General features: G+C 44.0%; 1 protein-coding gene across 1 annotated transcript in view; it reads left to right on the forward strand.

Moving 5' to 3' along the window:
* myom3 (myomesin 3) overlaps positions 1–19,901 on the forward strand; it is a 94,254-nt gene that overhangs the window by 48,468 nt on the left and 25,885 nt on the right. The window contains exons 11-18 of the mRNA XM_072692482.1: positions 964–1,163; positions 1,499–1,552; positions 3,232–3,359; positions 5,981–6,164; positions 6,309–6,483; positions 7,150–7,271; positions 11,352–11,539; positions 15,749–15,875. Coding sequence (XP_072548583.1) covers positions 964–1,163; positions 1,499–1,552; positions 3,232–3,359; positions 5,981–6,164; positions 6,309–6,483; positions 7,150–7,271; positions 11,352–11,539; positions 15,749–15,875 — 1,178 coding nt within the window. The remainder of the gene's footprint in view (positions 1–963; positions 1,164–1,498; positions 1,553–3,231; positions 3,360–5,980; positions 6,165–6,308; positions 6,484–7,149; positions 7,272–11,351; positions 11,540–15,748; positions 15,876–19,901) is intronic.

The following is a 19,901-nucleotide window of genomic DNA, read 5'->3' on the forward strand; positions in this document are numbered from 1 at the left end:
CAAACTGAATCACTGACTTATTCCATAAAGACTCAATTCCTAAAGAATCAAACTGAATCACTGACTTATTCCATAAATATTAATTTCCTAAAGAATCATACTGAATCACTGACTTATTCCATAAAGACTCATTCCTAAAGAATCAAACTGAATCACTGACTTATTCCATAAAGATTAATTTCCTAAAGAATCATACTGAATCACTGACTCATTCCATAAAGACTAATTTCCTAAAGAATCATACTGAATCACTGAATCATTCAATAAAAACTAATTTCCTAAAGAATCAAACTGAATCACTGACTCATTCAATAAAAACTAATTTCCTAAAGAATCATACTCAATCACTGACTTATTCCATAAAGACTCAATTCCTAAAGAATCATACTGAATCACTAAATCATTGACCCGTTTCATAAAGACTAATTTCCTAAAGAATCATACTGAATCACTGAATCATTCCATAAAGACTAAATTCCTAAAGAATCATACTGAATCACTGAATCATTGACCCATTCTATTAAGACTAATTTCCTAAAGAATCATACTGAATCACTGAATCATTGACCCATTCCATAAAGACTAATTTCCTAAAGAATCATACTGAATCACTGACTTATTCCATAAAGACTCAATTCCTAAAGAATCATACTGAATCACAGACTCATTCCATAAAGACTAATTTCCTAAAGAATCAAACTGAATCACTGACTTATTCCATAAAGAGTCATTTCCAAAAGAATCAAACTGAATCATTGACTCATTCCATAAAGACTCATTTCCTAAAGAATCACTGACTCATACCATAATTCCTAATTGTTAGAGTAATTGTGGGAGTAATTGTCCCACCGTCACTCAGGAATACTACTGCCTTCGTAGTAGATAGTTTAATAGTTTAAAGGTCTCTCTCTCTCTCTCTCTCTCTCTCTCTCCCTCTCTCTCTCTCTCTCTCCCTTCCTGTAGGTGTGAGGCCGGCTCCTTGCAGTGGACCCGCTGTAATGAGGCGGTACAGAGGGTGTGTTATTACCCAGTCATGGGTTTACAGGAGAACACCATGTACCAGTTCAGAGTGTGTGCAGTTAACCAGGCCGGCGTGGGACGCCCATCCAAACCCACCCAGCCCATCCTCACCTCCGACCCCATGGAGCCCAGCAGGACTATGGGTAATGTAGTCAGTTCTGATGCCATTTAATGCCATTAAATGAAATGCCAGCACTGTCCGATGTAGTAGAGGTGGAGAACCCCTTTAAATCTCTTCTATTCAAGCACCACCTGCCAGACTTTGGCTTATCGCAGAGGCCGCACTCCGGGTTGGTGGACATCATATTTCTGAGCTGATGGTATCTTGAATGGAGATTTGAAAGGAATGCAGATTTGTCCTGAAAGCTGTCAGCCACACTCCCCCGCCGGGCTCTCTTGTTAAACTGCTGGCTGTTATTGCTGATGGCTGCCTTTATCTCCCTCTGAATCCATTTCTTTTGTCCTGCCTGTCTTTCAGTGGTCAAGGTGGACAGGGGGAGAGAGATTGTGATCACCAAGGACCAGCTGGAGAGTAAGGAATGAACGATAAACCTCATTGTTGGTGTGATAACAAAGCCTGCAGAGGCTGAGAAAGGAGTGAAAGGAGAGGCCTGGCTTTAGATTTCTCCCAGTTTACAGGGGGCACAGTAATAACACTGATAACGCAGGTGTAGATGAACACCTAACGGTGGTAAATCGGGCAGTTCCAGCAACGTGGTTGGTTGGCACAATCGGCAGTTAAGTTTTATAGTCCCAGTGTATCGAACCTTACACTCCGGCCCAAAAAAAAAGTTCTATTAAGTTCTAAAAATGTATTATTTGAACCATTTTAAAGCTTTTAGAAACCATTTCTTTTCAATATCAGTGTAAAGAACCAGTAACATGGCCAGGCAAAGAACCTCTAAAGCATTCAAATGGTTCATGGCTCCATATAAAGCACCATTGCCTTCACTTGAGATCCCTGGAAGGGCCCATTTTTAAGAGTGTAGAAGTGTGCTCGTGCCAACCTGCCCCGAGAATGGGTTTGGCTGGTTGCCACTTCTTATGGGCATTGTTGGCCCAGTGATGAAAGCATCCTTAATGGCTTCTCTAAAACAATGACAACGGTCATCATTGGCCGGGATGCACACAAAAGCAAAGTTTGCGATATATTAATACATCATTGTGCATAGAGTTGTGGATGTTTGTGCCAGTAGATCAGTATAGATACATGCCAAACAGCCCCACCCAGCCGATTCAGTGCCCGTGATACACTGTTCTGAAGATTCGACTGGAATGGTCCTATTCCAATACCTGCAGGGACCTCTATTTTAACAGGAAATCTGAATCAAGATTTCATGAAGCACTGAGTTGTCTTCACGAATCATTCTCAATCACTGACTCATTTCATAAAGACTCAATTAGATCATTGATTTGTTTCCTAAAGAATCATACTGAATCACTGACTCAGTCAATAAAAACTCCTTTTACTACAGAATCATACTCATCACTGATTCATTTCATAAAGACTCAATCAAATCATTGATTTGTTTCCTAAAGAATCATAATGAATCACTGACCCATTCCAAAGAGACTCATTTCCTAAAGAACCGTACTCAAATCACTGACTCAATTCATAAAGACTCATATTCAGACCATTGATTTGTTTCCTAAAGAATCATAATGAATCACTGACCCATTCCAAAGAGACTAATTTCCTGAAGAATCATCCTTAAATCACTGATTCATTCCATATAGACTCATATTCAGACCATTGATTTGTTTCCTAAAGAATCATAATGAATCACTGACTCATTCCAAAGAGACTCATTTCCTAAAGAACCATACACAAATCACTGACCCATTCCAAAGAGACTCTTTTCCTGAAGAATCATCCTTAAATCACTGATTCATTCCATATAGACTCATATTATTGATTTGTGAATTATTGATTTGCTCCTAAAGAATCAAATAATATGAATTAATAGTTTTTTTAAGAATCATAGACTGTCATGAATTAATTTTATGAATGAATAAATAATAATTAATTTCCCCAAAATTGACAATCGAATCATTGGAGTGATGGGATTGTTAAATAAACAGAACTGTTTAGTGAAGAATTCTCAATTCTTAAACAACTGTAATTGAATCACTGAATCAGTCTCAGTGAGTCTCCCTCTCTCTAAAGTTCACTTTCTTATTTGACTCTTTGATCTGTCCTGTGTCCTGCAGGTCAGATCCGTGTGCCATTTCCCCCGACCGGAGTGTGTGTGTGTGAGCTGAGCGACTCCTATGCGGTCATCAGCTGGACTGAACCGGATCCACGCGGCAAAGAACCGCTCACATACTTTGTGGAACGGGTGAGAGATGACCTCTGACCTCTATACACTCTACACACTATACACACACTCACATATGCATGCATGGATAAGAGCTAAACACACACCCATACAGGCACACACACATACATAGTATGCAAGCACACACTCTACCACCTCATGCCTTCAGCATCTCTGTACCGTAACTGACGCTGCATTTTGACCCCTGAGCTGGTTAGTGCTACTGCAGGGGGAGGAGTGTGTGTGGGTGGGTGGTGGGTGGTGTGTGTGGGAGGAGAGAGGTGGAGGAATCATTAAGAAGTAAACACCAAACTCCCCTTAAAGCTCTTCATTTGCACAGAGCTGAGCTTCTACTCCCCCATCAGCTTCAAAGAAGCAGGAGCCCGGGCCTTTTTCTCTCTCTCTCTCTCTCTTTCTCTCCCCACTGTGTTGCACTCTCGCACGGCCGCACCAATTCATTTTAAGCTCTGGGAAAGTTCTCAGCGAGTGCAAAGAGTGTGGGGAGTGCGGCAAGTACCGTTTCACCTCCAGACGCCGAGAACAAGCTGAAAGAATCTGGGCCCTGTCTTCTGTCTCTCAAACTTCCCTCTAAACTCCGAGTCCTCTAATAGAGCCTCACTCAGCCCTCAACCGCCAGAGGTGCCGCTTTTCATATCCGCGGCACGGGAGCGGCTGAGGAGGCTCGGCTTCCCAATATCATCCAGGAGGACGGCGCCAGCGGCCTGCCGAGATCTTAATGAGCGAGGGAAGGCTGTGAAGTGCCACAGGACATGTGCTTTTTATTGGACTTGCTCTGTAATAAAACTGTCCGATCCATCAAGAGCCGGCGGAGTTGTGGAGCTCATCCAGGACAATATGAAAAAGATTAACTTCCTTTTTTATTTAAATGCAATTTATATTAAAAACGAGACGGGGAGTGTGCACAGAGAAGCAGGGGGGGGGGGTCTGCGTATCACTTTTCATATTCATCATTTCGGCCGTTTTATATGGAACAGCAGCTTATCCAGGTTTAAACGCTGAAGATTAGAGACGGGGAGGGAAACCTTTACATGTCAAATTTAATGGTTCATGAATTTAGACAACAACCACCAGTTATTTACTCAGTAATACACTGTTGGGAGTGATATACCTTACATGTCCAAATGTTTGTGGACACCCCTTCTAATGAATGCACATGAAAGCTACTTTAAGTTGCAGCCATTGCTGACCCAGATCCTTGTAGAGAAGTGCTGCCCATAGAATAGGACTCTCTGCAGGAAGCTATTGGCACCATGCTGCCTAATGCCAGGTGTGGGCTAGAGGGGTGTAAAGCCCCCCAGCAGCAGCATTGAGCTGTGGAGCAGTGGAATAACTGCTGTGTTCTCTGGAATGATGGATGGTGGAGCTCCATCCAATCCTTTTGGGATGATGGAGGTGGGGTGGTGATCATCATCCAACATCCTGACCTCACTTTTGTGGGTGAATGCAATCAAATCCTCACAGCAATGCTCCTCCGCAATCTAGAAGAATCTAACCTTCTTCTCTGGACAGTAGAGACAGTTACTCCAACAGAAGCAGGATACTCTTGATTTTAGAAGAACCAATAAATGAGCATGTGTCCCAATACTTTTGTCAATGTAGTGTACCGTGAGATACTGTTCATGGGCAGGAGGTGAAAGGGCAAGTGAATCTGCTCACCCGTCATAATATCTGCAGCATATTTAATGATAAATAATGTACTGTATACTATCTAAACACAGATCAGATCAGCCATAACATTAAAACCAGGTGAAGTGAATTGTCTAGAGGATCTGGTTCCAATGGTACCTGTCAAGGGGAGGATCTACAAGTAAACAGTCAGTTCTTGAGGGTCATGAAGGGGTTAAAAGCAGGAAAAATGGACGAGCATGGGAATCTGAGACACTTTGACCAGAACCAAACTGTGATGTTCTAGAAAATGACTGGGTCAGAACATCTCCAGAACATCAGGCAGGTCTTGTGGGGTGTTCCTGGTAAGGTCAGTACCTACCAAAAGTGCTCCAAGGAAGGTCAGCTTTGGGACATGGGTGACCAAGACTTATTGATGCGATCTATGGAGGCCCAACTTTACAACTTACAGGGCTTACACCAAAGGATGCTACCAGTGCTGGGAGGGTGAAGGCTAGCCTGCTCTTCCTCTAAGTAGCCCAAGTAGCCCAAGTGCCCCAAACCTGGGCCACATCTGGCATTTCCTAGTGATCCACTAACCACTTCACATCATCATCATTCCAAGTATGAAGTGGGCCACTAGTACATGCAAGAGGTGGTCCAGGTTCGAACCACGGCAAAGTTGCTATCAGGGTAAAACTCTGCGCTAGCTAGCGCTAAGCTATCGCCCACGCTGAGTAGTGGGGGGAGAGGGAGGGCCGTCCTTCCCACTCAGAGAGAGCGAGGACAGTTGTGCTTTCTGGGACTCCTGGCCATGGATGGATGTGGCATCACCAATAACTTGCAACCTCCCATTAACGGTGCCAGCGCTTAGACAGTTGTGCCACCCAGGAGCCCCCTTCCATTTTTCATCATGCACATTTTATTTGGCCTTTGTTTGTTTGTTTGTTTACTGATCCGTGAAGAATGTATGATGAGTGTTTGTTTGTTTGTGATGTTCTGTGGTTAATTTTCAGTCCATAGCCGGGAAGAACAGTTGGCACCTGGCCAGCATGGACATGACAGTCCTGTCCACGAGGTTCGCCGTGTTTGACCTGCAGAAGGGCAAGGCCTACTGCTTCCGAGTACGATCCATCAACAAGTACGGCATCAGCGATCCCTCAGAGCCCAGCCAGCCTGTCACACTGGGAGAACCGCTGGGTGGGTGGAGTCAGGTTTCTCCATTAGATCCTCCCACAACATTTAGGCTGAATTTTACAACTGAAAGACCACAACATCCAGAAAGTCCACCTTTTTGCTGGTGTCCCAGTATAACGTTATTATTACTGTGTATCTCATCTCTAGGGGTGCCTGCTGCCCCTCACTGTATTCAGGCCGTCCCAGACACTGACACCTCAGCTCTGCTGCTGTGGAAAGAGCCTAAGAGCACAGAAGGTATTCTGGGATACTATCTCTACTGCAGTGAGGTGGGGTCCTCAGAATGGAGAACCATCAACAACAAACCAGTCACTGGAACCAGGTCTGATTCTCCTTATATAGTGTATTACAGTCTGTCAGAATGAGTGTGTGGATCATATGAATATTATAGAGCATTATAGAGCACCCCCTACGCTTCCTGTAGTGTATTACAGTCTGTCAGAATGAGTGTGTGGATCATATGAATATTATAGAGCATTATAGAGCACCCCCTATGCTTCCTGTAGTGTATTACAGTCTGTCAGAATGAGCGAGTGGATCATATGAACATTATAGAGCATTATAGAGCGCCCCCTACACTTTCTGTAGTGTATTACAGCCTGTCAGAATGAGCGTGTGGATCATATGAACATTATAGAGCATTATAGAGCGCCCTCTACGCTTCCTGTAGTGTATTACAGTCTGTCAGAATGAGCGTGTGGATCATATGAACATTATAGAGCATTATAGAGCGCCCTCTACGCTTCCTGTAGTGTATTACAGTCTGTCAGAATGAGCGAGTGGATCATATGAACATTATAGAGCATTATAGAGCGCCCTCTACGCTTCCTGTAGTGTATTACAGTCTGTCAGAATGAGCGTGTGGATCATATGAACATTATAGAGCATTATAGAGCGCCCCCTACGCTTCCTGTAGTGTATTACAGTCTGTCAAATTGTTAAAAATTATTGCTAGTTAATGTATGATGTGACAATTTCTCTGTCTTAGGTTCACAGTACACGGCCTGAAGACCAACAAGGAGTACGTTTTCCGAGTGAAGTCCGTAGGACGAGCAGGAAACAGCCGCTATTCGGAGGAATCCCAGCCAGTCCGAGTCAAAGCTGCCAAAGGTGAGAGCTCAGTAGTTTTCCCCGAACCTGCTAGGTTCTAGTACCTAGCACCTTCACTTTACGTACCTTCATAGGCCATTAAACTTCAATAACCCAATGAAATGCTCTCTTCTCATATCCCAGCTTAGAAACCCAGCCATGCTATGGAGCCACTGGAGCAGAGGGTGAAGGGCCCTAAGGGCTCAAGGGTTTAACTATAAGGGCTCTATCTATCTACATTATATGTCCAAATGTTTGTGGACACCCCTTCTAATCAGTACATTCCGCTACTTTAAGCTGCACCCAATGCTGGCAATGCTCCCACACAGCTTGTCTAGTCCCTCTAGAGAAGAAGTACTGCCAATAGAATAGGACTCTCTGGAGCAGATTAACATTGTGAACCTATTGGCACCATGCTGGCTAATGCCAGGCGTGGGCTAGTAGAGGGGTGTAAAGCCCCCCAGCAGCAGCATTGAGGAGCCGTGGAGGAACTGTGTTCTCTGGAATGATGGATGGTGGAGCTCCATCCAGTACTTTTGGGATGAGTTAGGGAGTTCCTCACTAACACTTTTGTGTCACTCAACAATCAAATCCTCACAGCAATGCCCTGCTCCAAAATCTAATAGAAAGCCTCCTTCTTCTCTGGACAGTAAAGTTTACAGCATCAGCTCTTTTTAATACCCTTGATTGCAGAAGAAACGATAAATGAGCAGGTGTCCAAATACTTTTAGTCTATGATGTATATATGGTGTATGGTGGTGGAGCATGTTCATAAAACCGTAAATATAAAAAATATTAATAACTGAATAACAAGTCCTGGATTCAGATGCCTGACAGAAATACCTGTACGCAATCTATTATTCCCCTCCGGCAATCCCGGGATAATAGCAGCGGACAAAGAGAGGCTTGTTGCGGCTGAAATCTTGGAATGGAATCGGCCCGTGTCTGGCACAGCTGTGACCTGTAATAGGCTGCCGGATAATGCGCCCGCGCCAGCCCGCTACGCGCTAATGGCTACTCATTTCTACTGTCACTCACGCTGATGCAATTTACAAATACACCCGTGCTCGATCAGACAATGATAAGGCTGACATTTCGTCCTTCCATCCGGCGAATCTCTCAATGAATTGACGGATAAATACCCGGGCAGACACTCCACGTGCCGTGCCGGCTAGTCCTGCTTTTTTTTTTTTTACTATGTTGTCCATATGTTCAGGCCTCTGCGCTGCCCTCAGCCGCTTTAATTTCCGGCCCTCGGAGTCGGTACAATGAGGAACAGAGCGGGACAGAGTCGGAAGCTGTGTTTGGGTTCATTGTCATTGCCATGCTATGCTAGTAACTTTGGCCTCATCTGTTAGCATAAGCATCACACATTCAGTACACACTATGCTTCATTACTCAGTGAATTAATGAGAGTAGGTATTTACATAAGAATGAGGTTTTCACGTGTAATGTGGTCACCGTTCTGATTAATTACCCAGATTTACATTTGATTAAAGGAGTGTTTCACTGAGAGCATCGCTCATAATGAAAGACAGCTACAGGGCCTAGCTTTACAGTAACTGAAGCCTGCGGCCTTCTGTGGATTGGAAGCCAAGCCAGCACAAAGGTAGCTGGTTGTAGAAGGTCCAGGTGGTTGAAATGCCGGTCAAGCGAAATGTCAAGCTGGTCTATCAGGATGACCTTTTCATCTTGGCCAAGCTGTCAAGGTGGTTATAGTGGTGGGACCAGTGTAGTCGTGCAAATCATCCTGCTTAGTGATGTTGGTCATGCTGGTCAACAAGCTTGGACACAAGCTGGTCATACTGATTAAGCTAACCACCCTGGAAGCTAACCAACCCTGGTTGACTAGCTTGGTAAGCTAGCTTGGTAAATCATCATACTCAGTGAAAACACACCCAGTGCTTATAACCAGCATGTAATGAAGCCTTGGGTAAGCAGAGCTGATCAGGCTGTTGTTTTTTAGTAGGATGTTGGTCATTAATGCTATCGCTAATGCTACATCTGAGCATTCCTTTAATCTACAAAGGAATGCTATATACTACAGCCATAGTTTCTGTTTCTCATCCTCCTGAGATTCAGTCCGCTAACCATCCTACTGAGAGTCGACTGGCACTAGACTGGCATCTGTAAGCTGGATAAACAGCACAGTAGATGGATTCATCACTGACAGCAGTGAGTCTGCAGGGATGGTTTCCAGTCCTGCTGCTTTGTGCTGCTGTATGTTTTCCTGCTCAGTACAAACAAAAGAAGGGTTCGAATGCTAATTTGATCATCTGGAGTTTTACAAATGGGGAAATACTGGTTGAAGCTCTTGATGAGGAAGCTGGAAGCTATCTAATGTCCTAGCAACTCCCTAGCAACCACCTGCAGTACCATAGCTACCCCAACACCCCTCACCACCCCCTCGAACTAATCATCCAGTCCATACAGAGGTGACTGGGAACGGAGCATCTCCTCTCAGCTGGATAAACAGCTGGATAACCAGCACAGCTAATGGATTCATTAGTCAGCCGTGAGCCTGCAGGAGTGGGTTCCAGTCCCACCGCTTCCCACTGTCTTATGTTTTCTCTGCTCAAAATAAACCCCCATCCGATTCCATTCATGAAGGGTTGGATAATTAGCTGAAGTTGGTAATCTGCAGTTTTACAGTGGGGAAGTTTTACAGCTCGTGGGCCAACAGGGAAGCATCAGCCTGCAAATTTAGAGCTTTCTTAAGTCTTTTCTAAGTCTTTCAGTGTAAAAGGACTTTATCAGATTATTGTGGAGCATTTCTATTGGTCCGTTCATCATGACATTTGTCAAAAATGTATATATGTTGTATATATTGTGTGTATATATATATATAGTACTTTACAATTCTCTATGTAACAGGTGCTATATATACAATATATATAGTACCCGTTACATATAGAATTGCATAGTACTATATATATAATATAGGCCATATGTAGGTGCTATACAATTCTATATAACATGTAATATGTAATTCTATATGTATGCTATATATATTTATACAATATATATAGCACCTGTTACATATAGAATTGTATATACATAGTACCTGTTACATATAGAATTTTATATATGTAGTACTATACAATTATATATCTAAGATGCATTATATATATATACAATTCTATATGTAACAGGTACTATTTATATACAATATATATAGTACCTGTTACATATAGAATTGTATAGTTCTATATATACAATATATAGTACCTTTTACATATAGAATTGTGTATATATATATACACAAGGGTTGTATAGTACTATATATATATATATAGTACTATACAATTCTATATGTAACAGGTACTATGTATATACAATTCTATATGTAACAGGTACTATTTATATACAATTCTATATGTAACAGGTACTATGTATATACAATTCTATATGTAACAGGTGCTATATATATTGTATAAATATATATAGCATACATATAGAATTACATATTACATGTTACATATAGAATTGTATAGCACCTACATATGGCCTACGATTATTTCCTCATTTTAACCTCAATGTCTAATATTACAAAAATACACCAATCAGTCATAACATTAAAACCACTGCCAGATTAAGTCAATAACATTGATAATCTGGTTCCAGTGGCTCCTGTTAAGGGATAGGTGTATCAGGCAGCAAGTGAACAAACAGTCAGTTTTTGAAGGTGATGAAGGGGTTAAAAGCCAGAAAATTGGAAAAACCTCACAAACCAAGCTGTGAGGTTCTAGACGACTCGGTCAGAACATCTCCAAAACATCAGGCAGGTCTTGTGGGGTGGTTCCAGTGTGCAGTCTTTGGTCAGTACCCACCAAAAGTGCCCCAAGAAAGGACAACCGGTGACAACCGGCAACAGATCAATCTGGGTCATTGATGCTCATGGAGGCCTTAAAGGATCTGCTGGTCTGGATGCCACATGGCACCTTCAGAGGTCTTGTGGAGGCCATGCCTCGACACGTGGGAGGTGCTTTTGCAGGACGAGGGGAATCTGCACAAGATTAAGTAGGGGGTTTTAATGTTATGGCTGATTGGTGTGTCTCATGTTGTTCTCTTCTTATGTACCGCCCCTCTCTTTCCTCACAGTGGTCCCGTCTCCTCCGTCCGGTATCTCTCTGCTCCACTGCTCGGGCAGTGAGATGGTGATTGGCTGGAGAGCCCCTGCCAATCAGGGTGGGGAGGCAGTGCAGGGGTACTACCTGGACCAGCGGGACAAATCCCAGAGTGTGTGGAGAGAGGTGAACTCCAAGCCTGTCAAAGAGAGGGTGTACACGGTGAGTCAGAGCTCTGTTCTAAATGGCTGCCCTGTATTGCATCTCATTCAACAAGCATTCAGGGCATAGACAAAAGTATTGGGACACCTGCTTAATCATTGTTTCTTCTGATATCAAGGGCATTAAAAAGAGTTTACCCTGCTTTTTGAAGAAGCATTGCAGTGAGGATTTGATTGCATTAAGCCACAAGAATGAAAAATGTTATTGGAGTCAGGATGTTAGAGGATCACCACCCCACCTCATCATCCCTAACTGCCCAACCCATCCCAAAAGTACTAGATGGTGCAGAAACCATCCCTCATTCCAGAGAACACAGTTCTTCCACTGCTCCACAGCTCCTCAAAGCTGGGGGGCTTTATACTCCTCTAGCCCACGCCTGGCATTAAGCAGCATGGTGTCAGTAGGTTAATGATGTTGACCTGCTCCAGAGAGTCCTATTCTATTGGCAGTACTTCTCTACAGGGCCTAGACAAGCTGTGTGTGTGGATTTGCACATCTGTTTCAGCAATTGGTGCAACTTAAAGCAGTTCAATGCATTTGTTAGAAGGGGTGTCCATAAATATTTGGACATATAGTGTTATAGTGTTAAAACTGAGAGTAATGAGCTGCTACTGTGAGTCTGTTTAAAATACTGGGAGGCAAATGATCAGGGACACAAGCGCACTACTAGCATTTATAAACTATTCAACATTAAAGGGGCAGTTCTGCAAAAAATCCAATCAACCTGATTGACCACTGACCGCCAGATGCAGCCAATCAGCCATCAGACATGTTTGGAATATGGCCAGGCTAGAGACTGTCACCACTGTCTTCCATCTCACACACCTAAAATCCTTATTTATTTGCTTTGTCAAAAGCCGGTTTAGGGTCTCTCTCCGCAGACCCTCTACCAGACAAAGCACCAGACACTGTATAAGGGCATTGGGCCCTATCCTACACCCTGTGCAAGGCGCGTCGCAATGCTCGTTGCTATCTCACACCCCACCAGCAGTCTATTTTCACTCCTATTTCCTGATGGGCACGGTGGTTCTCGAAATGAGGGGTGTTCAGGTCAGTTTCTGGAGCATTGCTCCATATCTCAGCAAAGGAAAACACAGGAGGAGCTCCACTGACTGAAAACAGTCTAGACAGACGTTCGTCAGCAGTCAGACGTTCTTTGCTATCTTGGCAGCGAATTGTCAACACAGGCATGTGCAGCCCGACGCTTGTACACCCCCCCACGCTTTACACCACTGAAATAGCAATCCGCCAAGGTCAGCCTGACCGCACCTGGCTCTTAAAGGGATCAGCGGCGAGAGACACGCTGATTGGTTTATTGCTGCACGTAATGCCCCAAAAAAACACACCCATGATTCATTAAGAGACTCGGTACATGACTTTTGAGCATTTTAATCAGAGCAAGGCGAACTTTTCCCATCGTTACCATAGCAAAGACACATCGACACGCCCCCCTAAATCAAGCAACAAAGTTATCAGCTAAAGGATAAAGTGCCAAGTTGGTCTAGATAAGGATGGTCTTTCATCAGCATCACAGGGGAAGTCCTCTGAGCGTATCTCGCTGGGTCACGCTTTCTCAGGCTTATTTTATAGTAGAGAGCGCCCACTGGTGGCCAATCATGACAAAAGACTTGTTACAAAATATTAAGACCAAGCTTTAAAAATCTCCCGAAAAACAATATGGCCCTGGGGAATATGGAATGGGGGTCCTGTGTTCGAATCCAGAGCCATGCCACTTTGCCATCAGTAGCCGGAGTCGGAGAAAGCACAGTCGGCTGTCTTCTCTCCAGGGGGGTAGTACATCATTCTCAAGCGATGTTGGCCAGCACAGGTGTCTGTTAGCTGGTCCTGTGAAGTTAGGGACCTGGCGCTTTCCTCTGAGCATGCCGACTGCCCGGCAATGTGGCAGATGCGGTGGCTGGCATATATTTATAGAGGTGAGATTGGTGACAGTTTACAGAATTAAAACCCTGACGCTGGCCTACAAAGCCAAGAACGGACCAGCCCCTCCGTATCTGATGGCAATGGTCAAAAGCCGATCCGCACCAAGAGCCCTTCGAGCTTCAAGTACGGCTCGGCTCGACCCACCATCCCTCAAAATCCGCGGACGACAAGCGTCCAGGCTTTTTTTCTGTCCTGGCACCAAAGTGGTGGAACGAGCTGCCCCTGGATGTCAGAACGGCCGAGTCGCTCGCTGTCTTCAAACGCAGACTGAAGACCCACCTCTTCAGAGAGTACTTGGACGAATAGTTCTATGGTCGCCTTATTGTATTGTGTTTAGCAATGTCTAAGCTTGGAGGTATCTTTTGTATTATTAGTCTATTCTAACTAGCTAAGGCTTTTTCTTGGGTAAATAGCAAAGCACTTTGTAAGTCGCTCTGGATAAGAGCGTCTGCTAAATGCCGTAAATGTAAATGTAAATGTAAATGTAAATTACAGTTTTTGTTAGCGACATTAGCCTAGCATCTCCTTCTGGGATTTACTTCCTGATTGACTGCATCTTTGCAGTCATGTTTATCTGATTTTTCACCAAACTGCTCCTCTAAGGTGTTCAGATCAGATCCGCAGACCAAAACGAACTGATTCGGGACGTTCCAACCGTGTGCATTCGAAGTGAGGGTTAAAAATTGAATCAGTCCTTTAAGCCTGTCATCTGTTGCCAAGCAGCAGCGTCCATGGCGGCCTAATTAAAACCTCAAATTAAAGATGCTTGTTTAAATTGAGACTTCTCTAATTAGAGTGAGAGCTGGGATGGTTCCTGTGGAGTTTGTCTGTTAGTGTTGTGACTGAGAGATGTCTGGCTCCAGACAACCATGAGGCCTGAGCTGGCGGCGCCCTCTGCTGGAGCTCAAAGGACGTTTTATTAACATATCCCATGCCGAAAAAAAACAAACTTTTCTGCCTTTAATTTGCACAGGCTGCTCATAGAGCAGCTCAGTGTGAATCATGTTGATTAGGATACATTGATCCCGCCGTGACTGAATACTCCAGGCACTTTGTTGTCACAGCTTGTGAAGGTGATGTTAACGATTTCCGTCAGCGATCGCCCCCTCATCAGGCAGTCAGGGGAGCATGCAGCACATCCACTCTTGTTAAGCACTGTGTGTATGTGTGTGTGTGTGTGTGTGTGTGTGTGTGTGTGTGTGTTGGTATAAAAAAAAATTATACTGCAGCGTTCCTGTGTTCCTGATCCTGCGGCTTGTCCGCAAGCATCCCCAGGATGGACTGCTGCCACCCAGTGGCTGTGAATTGGTCTAGCAGTTTGTGGCATATATACACAGTCCGTCCAAATGTTTGTGGACACCCCTTTTAATGAATGCATTCAGTTCCTTTACGTTGCAGCCATTGCTGACACTGAAGTGCAAATGCACACACACACACACACACAAACACACACACAGCTTGTCTAGCCCCTTTTGAGAAGTACTGCCAATAGAATAGGACTCTCTGGAGCACATAAACAGGAACCTATTGGTGCCGTGCCGCCTAATACCAGGCGTGGGCTAGAGGGGTGAGAGCTGTGGAGCAGTGGAAGAACTGTGCTCTCTGGAATGATGGATGGTGGAGCTCCATCCAGTACTTTTGGGATAAGCTGGGGAGCTAGGGACCTCACTAACGCTCTTGTGGCTGAATGCAATTAAATCCTCACAGCAATGCTCCTCCAAAATCTAGCAGAACGCCTCCTTCCCTGGACTTCCCATTACTCCATGATAAGCTCTTTTTATTGCCCCTGATTTCAGAAGAAACACTGAATTAGCAGGTGTCCCAATACTTTTGTCCACATGGCGTGGATATTGGTGAGTTTTAGAGGGTCAGAAACCACATCTACAAGTCTGCTAAATCTGTTGGTTATCGACAGTAATTGCCTCCTGTTTAACCGTTAGGCTTTTGTCGAGTGGTAAAAATCCAGGCGTCTGCAGATGTGACGAGCTGTTTACAGGATAAGTGGCCCTCAACACAGCGATGAAGCGAAGAGATCAATGCTCTTAAACACCCTTTAGATGTTAGTATCTCTGAACACGAGAGCACTTCAGTGGAGCCCTTTTGAACAGGGCTCACCAAACAGGCCCAACTGTGATGTTCCGACTATTTAGGAAGAGCCGTCACGAGTTAGAGGCCGTCTGATTGCGTCCTCTGGGAGTCGTAGTGCAAAATGACCACATCCCCGACTAACACTGCTTGTTTGGACTCTTCTTGTCGTCATCTGCACAGGTGTCAGCTCTTCTAGAGGGCCGCTATTACCAGTTCCGTGCCTTTGCAGCCAACTTGATCGGCCTCAGCAAACCCTCCGCACCCAGCGAGGCTTTTCTGTGTGAGCGCTGGACGATGCCTGAACCCGGTGAGAGCGTTAACAGATCACAGGTCTCAAAGTTTCACGAAGCACCAATCGCTTTACAGGCCTTACAGTCAATAGAGAAGAAGAAACACTGAATTAGCAGGCGTCCCAATACTTTTGTCCACATGGTGTGGATATTGGTGAGTTTTACACAGTTAGAAACCACATCTACAAGTCTGCTAAAGACTACTGAACACCTCCACACAGTCTGAAGAGAGTGTGTGATGGTTGAGGCATACTGTTAGCCCCATGCTAATTGATGCTAGTAAGCTTTTATTGCGTGTTAACCACATTAGCCTCGCAGCTCCAGCGGAAAACCAATGAAGCTAAAGGGAAAATAACGTGCATTTGATTTCTCGAAGGTCTGAATAACCCTTAGCAGCTGTGTCGCAATATTAGGACAGCAGTTTTAATGCTAATCAATAGAGGCATGTGTTGTGATCTTCAAATGGAATTAGTAGAAATGTAATTTTCCTGTGAGATGGGAAACGTTTGACCTCCCTCACATTTATTACTCCTTCAAATGTGTAGAATTAGACTCAGGAGCAGATGATCAGAACATGGTTGGAGAGGATTATTCTGGAGGAGTCTGGAGTCTTATTTAAACCTCAGACGTTTAGTCTGGTCTGATCTTGATTGATGGTTGAAGTGAGAGGTGAAGAAGATCACCATCATGGCCAGATCCAGAGAGCTCTCTGAGGCCTTCGGAAAGAAGGGTGTAGCTGCAGAAGAGTCTGGTAGGGGGTTTAAAAAGACACTCCACTGTTTGCTACATTTGCTACATCATCATTTACGAGTGAAACATCTGACCAACATGGTTCCTGGCAAGTTCAGCCCAAGAGCAGAGCAGAACCACAAGATGGGCAAAGAAGTCTCCAACAATCCTAAAATATCAACACAGTAATTAACTAAGACTGAAGATCTCCAGAGAACATCTAGACCAAGACCAGGACATCTGGAATGTTGAGCTCTGGAGAGATCCAGAGAGCTCTCTGAGACCTTCAGAAAGAAGGGTAGAGATGCAGAGGATTCTGGGAAGGGGTTTAAGAATATCTCAGAACTGTTAGATATCAGCCACTGTTCCACTGTCCACTTAATTATTTACAAGTAGAACAGATGACCGACATGTCCAGGTCAGGACATCCTAGCAAGTTCATCATGGTAGCAGGTAGATCTCACCACAGCTGACCTTAAAGTACAGCTTCTAACATCAGAAACAGACCAAAGAAGTGACCAGGACATCAGGAACATTGAGCTCTGGACAGATCCAGAATCCAAAGTTGAATTATTTGGACACAGTAACAGAGGACATGTTTGGCGTAAAACAGATCTGAGCAGCATTTGAGCACAAGAACCCAAAATCAGCTGTGAAGCATGGAGGTGGAGGTGGAGGTGTCATGGTTTGGATCTGCAGTAGGGCCTGGAGAGCTCTCCATCATAGAATCCACTAGGAGGGAAATGTGAGAGCATCTGTCTAAAAACTAAAGCTGAAACGTCTCACAGCTGAAAGATTTCTGCTTGGAGGAGTGGGAAACACTGCCTCCAGCTGATGTCAGGGACTGGTTGATGGTTATAGGGCACATCTAATTGAGGTTATTTCAGCCAAGGGCAAAAATACCGACTATTGGGGCAGTGGGTGTCCTAACCTTTTCCTCCCAAGAAAATTATATTTCTATTACTTACATTTTATTCGTTACATCATACAAACGACATTTCTTCAGTTGTATGTGTTTACTTATATGACCCCATCTCTCAAAATATTGTTCAATATAGCCCCATCCATTCGACCTACAGCCATCTAGTCCCACCCATTGAGCTTACATGAGTTTAGCCCTACCCATTACGCCAATTGTAGTTTAGCTCCGCCCACTCAACTTTCCACAGTATAGAGAGACATTTTAGACTGCTTTCTAAGCAAGGCTCAATACAGGGTGGTCAATCAGAACCGTGGCCATTTGCATATATCACTCTTAAAGACACAGTAGCAGAAACAAGCTGTTTAAAGGTGAGGATGTAAATTATGAATTACCCCACAAACATTACAAGTGGACCTGATGGGGAAAATGTAGACAATGGGCCCTTTAAACCCACACCCATAACCACAGAGGAGAAAAGACCCAATTAAACCAGAGTGTTAAAGATTTATTCCCACCTTCATGGAGAGAAGGACTCAGAAGGTTGCTGATGTATATCGGGACGCCTGCGCTAGTTTTCTAAATGAATGGATGGAGACAGGTGCAGGCTATTAATTCCACAGAGCAGGCTCTGCCTTGGTTGTTAATAATTTAAATGTGACCGAAGATTGTTAAGAGAATTAACTGCTGGGCTTTCAAATGGACGGAAAAAACAGGACATTTCATTATAGCCGAGTCAGAGCGTTGGAGTACATAATTATTGTTTGCCATCCCGCCGCAGCCGCTGTGTCTGTATGGATGTTAGTGTGAAAAGCCTCTGTTGGATACAGATCGATACAGACTATTATTTTTCCTTTATTCTCCTCCACTGACGGCATGTTGCCATTAAGAGGGTGTTTTTTAAACCTGGCAGGTGATGAAGGTTCACATACACTATACACCCATCTACTGCCAGGACACAGGGCTGCCAAATACGCTTTGTCTTCTAGACAGCAGGTGATGCCTTGAATCCTGATGCCCTCCCCCCCCCCCCCCACCTCCTTCGGATACCTCTAAGAGAGGAGACATTCTGATAGTGATGGATGGACTAACAGAAACACTTATAGAAGGATGGATGGATGGATGGATGGATGAGACAGATGGATGGGCTAACTGAAACACTGATGGATGGATGGATGGATGGATGGATGAGACAGATGGATGGGCTAACTGAAACACTGATGGATGGATGGATGGATGGATGAGACAGATGGATGGGCTAACTGAAACACTGATGGATGGATGGATGGATGGATGAGACAGATGGATGGGCTTACTGAAACACTAAGGAGTGGATGGATGGATGAGACAGATGGATGGGCTAACTGAAACACTGATGGATGGATGGATGGATGGATGGATGAGACAGATGGATGGACTTACAAAAACCCTGATAGATGGATGGATGGATGGATGGATGGATGGATGAGACACATGGATGGGTTAACTGAAACACTAATTAACGGATGGATGGATGGATGGATGGATGGACTTACTGAAACACTGATGGATGGATGAATGAGACAAATGGATGGGCTTACTGAAACACTGATGAATGGATGGATGGATGAGACAGATGGATGGACTTACAAAAACACTGATAGACAGATGGATGGATGGATGGGTTAACTGAAACTGATGGATTAATGGATGGATGGATGGATGGATGGGTGGGTGGGTAATGGATGGCTAACAAGAGGGACCTGTCCTCTTCTGATCAGAACTACTTATAAATTATTACTGTTCAACTGCTCAGGTGTGCTGATATAGTCAGAATCTAATAATCATAATAATCATCATATAGAATAATGAATAAAATCATAGCAGTGGGCAGTCATTAACTTAGAGAATGTAAAGAGAAAAAAATAGTTGAACAGTATCAGGCAGGTCTGATGATAAGAGCCAGAAGGTAACACAGACATGGGAGACCCTGAAACACTGGTGATCTGCTCCACCATCCAAAAACTGAGTAGTCGCGGTGGGACAACAGCTCCAGCATCTTTACCACAATTCTCTGCAAACTTTAACCAAAGTGACTGTGATAGTTTTAGTAAGGGTCCTGGCTGCAGCATTTTAAAGTAGTTGAAGTTTACTGAGGTTCGAAGTTGGAACATCCTGACAATAATGCGTTGCAGTAATCTAGCCTTGAGATAATAAAAGCATTTACTAATGTTCTGCATCATGCAGGGATAAGGCACTTCTTAGCTTGGCAATGTTCAAAAGATGTAGAAAAGCTGTCCTAGTAATATTAGCTATATGTTGATCAAATGATAGATCTGTATCAATTATGATGCTGAGATTTTTAGCTGATGAACTCAGAATAGCAGATAAATCAGATAAGTTTAACATGACATCT

Source organism: Salminus brasiliensis, chromosome 1 (genome assembly GCF_030463535.1).
Source record: "Salminus brasiliensis chromosome 1, fSalBra1.hap2, whole genome shotgun sequence".
NCBI classification, from domain to species: domain Eukaryota; kingdom Metazoa; phylum Chordata; class Actinopteri; order Characiformes; family Bryconidae; genus Salminus; species Salminus brasiliensis.